Below are 2,631 nucleotides of genomic sequence, written 5' to 3'. Positions count from 1 at the left end.
ATGTTATATTTTGAGACTGATCATAAAAACAAAATGGATTAAAAGAAGAACTAAACAGATCTTTCTCATATTGCAATGATCGATTCTATTTCTTTCACATTAAGTACTGTACTAGTAAATATGTGAAATGACAAACTCACTTTGAAGGTTGGCTTTCATACACATCAGTATTAAGTTTAGATCAAAAGTTACCTCAAGGTGCATTTACTGTTAACATGACTCGATCAAACTGACAAAGAACTAATGAAGATGGTACAAAGGTGGGCGCCAAGATCCCTCTGGGATCTCTTGTTATTTGTTTCCTTTCAAATTTGGTATGGTAATACTAGAAGGCTTTAATGCAATCTACTCTACTGACAGTTTCCGAGGTTGTGGGGTCGGAGGTCAAAGTTATGAGAGTGGGGGGTATTAGGTATCACTTGGCTTATAGTTCTAGTTTATATGAGAGTGGGGTATTAGTTATCACTTGGCTTACAGTTATAATTTATATTGGAGTGGGGGGTATTAGTTAGATTTTGGCTTACAGTTCTAGTTGTTATAATTGACTTATCTGTTTACAGGGAGACATTGAAAAGAAGACAAAATCATACTTTGAGGATCTCCGGAATTATCTGTTGCACATGAAGTCACCTACTTCATCTCACCTGATTGACACAGACTACACTGTGTCAAATCCTCCTGATGAGCAGGAAATTGGAAACCTTAGACAGAAAATAGTTGACCTTGCATCTAAGCAAGCATACTGGGGAGAAAAGATTCCAGCCAAATGGATAACCCTGGAAAAAGCATTGATGGGAAAGAAGATTGAAGGTGTCAATATTATGTCATATGACAATGTGGTTGATCTAGACAAAAGTACTGGAGTTCCCATTGATGACCAAGAGAAACTAGATCTGTTCTTGCGCTTTCAGCATGCCAAAGGGAATATGATTTACTTCAGTGAAGGTTCTCTGCGTGATCACATAGTTCTCAATCCACAGTGGCTGATAGATGCATTCAAATGTATCATCACAGCTCGGCAATTCTGCATCAAGTACCCCCCTCTGCCACAGCACTGGGAGGCCCTCCAAGCAACTGGAAAGCTGTATCTAGGTATGGTGGATGACATATTTAAAAAAGAAGAATTATGTCAACATAAAGAACATATACTGGGTCTGATGGAACGTCTTCACATCATAAGCCACCTCCTAGTGGACAATGATGATGACAAAAGCAACACATCAGAAAAGTTCTACTTCGTGCCATCATTACTAAAGGACAAAGTTACAGAGTGCGAAATAGAAAACTATGTCAAAGGCACAAACGGAACCCCCTACTTGTGTTACGTCTTTGAGAACAATTTCCTGCCAACTGCTGTGTTCCATCGTCTCATTGCTGCCTGTCTGTCCAAATACACAGTAGCAAAACAGGGATCAAAGTTCCTGATATTCTGTGGATATGGGATCTTTGATCTGAATGGTGGTGGGCTGACACGTCTAGTGGTGGCTTTCTATGACAACATCATTCAAATTGGACTGTTCAGGTTCAGTAAAGAAAGATGTGCACCAGAAACCTCCACATGTGTTTCGGTACGACAGTTTGTAACAAAAACCCTGAAGTGTGTTCGTGACCGATACAACATGAAGTTGCCATTCACACTGAATTTAAAGTGTGAGAAGAGTCCCCTTCTATCTCATGAAGGTTTGCTGTCAGAAGATGCTGTAATAAAAGGAGGTGAAGAGATGGTGTGTCATGGCCATGACAAGGAAAGCCACATCATCAACAGACATAGCCTCCTACATCTTTGGTTCCCTGCTCAGGTATCATCTTCAACAATGTAGTAGAACTCATGTAAATAAAACACAGAATAGTGAGATAAACCTAGTCACACAGTCGTCTGCTATCTCAGGTAAATAACCCTGATATCTCAGATAAATATCCCTGATATCTCAGATAAATAACCCTGATATCTCAGATAAATAAACCTGATATCTCAGATAAATAACCCTGATATCACAGATAAATAGCCCTGCTATCTCAGATAATTAACCCTGATATCTCAGATAAATAACCCTGATATCTCAGATAAACAACCCTGATATTTCAGATAATTAACCCTGATATCTCAGGTAAATAACCTTGCTATTTCAGAAAAACTACCCTGCTATCTAAGATAAATAAACCTGATATCTCAGATAAACTACCCCGCTATCTTAGATAAATAAACCATATATCTGACATAAATAACCCTGATATCTTAGATTAATTAACCCTGCTATCTTAGATAAATAACCCTTATTTTTCAGATAAATAACCCTGATATCTCAGATAAATAACCCTGATATCTCAGATAAATAACCCTGATATTTCAGATAAATAACCCTGATAAATCAGATAAATAACCCTGATATTTCAGATTAATAATCCTGATATTTCAGATAAACTACCCTGCAATCTCGGATAAATATCTAGGTGATGGATACAGGCCCTCTGGGCCTCCTGCTAACTTATAGTGTGGTACAGCATCAGCCAATCAACTTTACTTTGAAATGTTACTTGTCTACAATGCCTGTGCAAATTTTGACCTAATGTAATCTGAAGAATTGTTAGATCGAGGGGACTCAATTGGGTATAACTGGAGGCTGTAGAACA

The 2,631-nt window shown here is 38.1% G+C and overlaps 1 protein-coding gene across 1 annotated transcript in view; it reads left to right on the top strand.

Annotated features, from left to right (window-relative positions):
- The window catches only part of LOC110441357, a 43,183-nt gene that overhangs the window by 21,281 nt on the left and 19,271 nt on the right, over nt 1-2,631 (top strand). Inside the window, exon 5 of the mRNA XM_021484472.1 lies at nt 561-1,799. Coding sequence (XP_021340147.1) covers nt 561-1,799 — 1,239 coding nt within the window. The remainder of the gene's footprint in view (nt 1-560; nt 1,800-2,631) is intronic.

Source organism: Mizuhopecten yessoensis, unplaced genomic scaffold, assembly GCF_002113885.1.
Source record: "Mizuhopecten yessoensis strain PY_sf001 unplaced genomic scaffold, ASM211388v2 scaffold715897, whole genome shotgun sequence".
In the NCBI taxonomy this organism is placed as follows: domain Eukaryota; kingdom Metazoa; phylum Mollusca; class Bivalvia; order Pectinida; family Pectinidae; genus Mizuhopecten; species Mizuhopecten yessoensis.
This window is presented reverse-complemented; position numbering and strand designations above follow the sequence as displayed.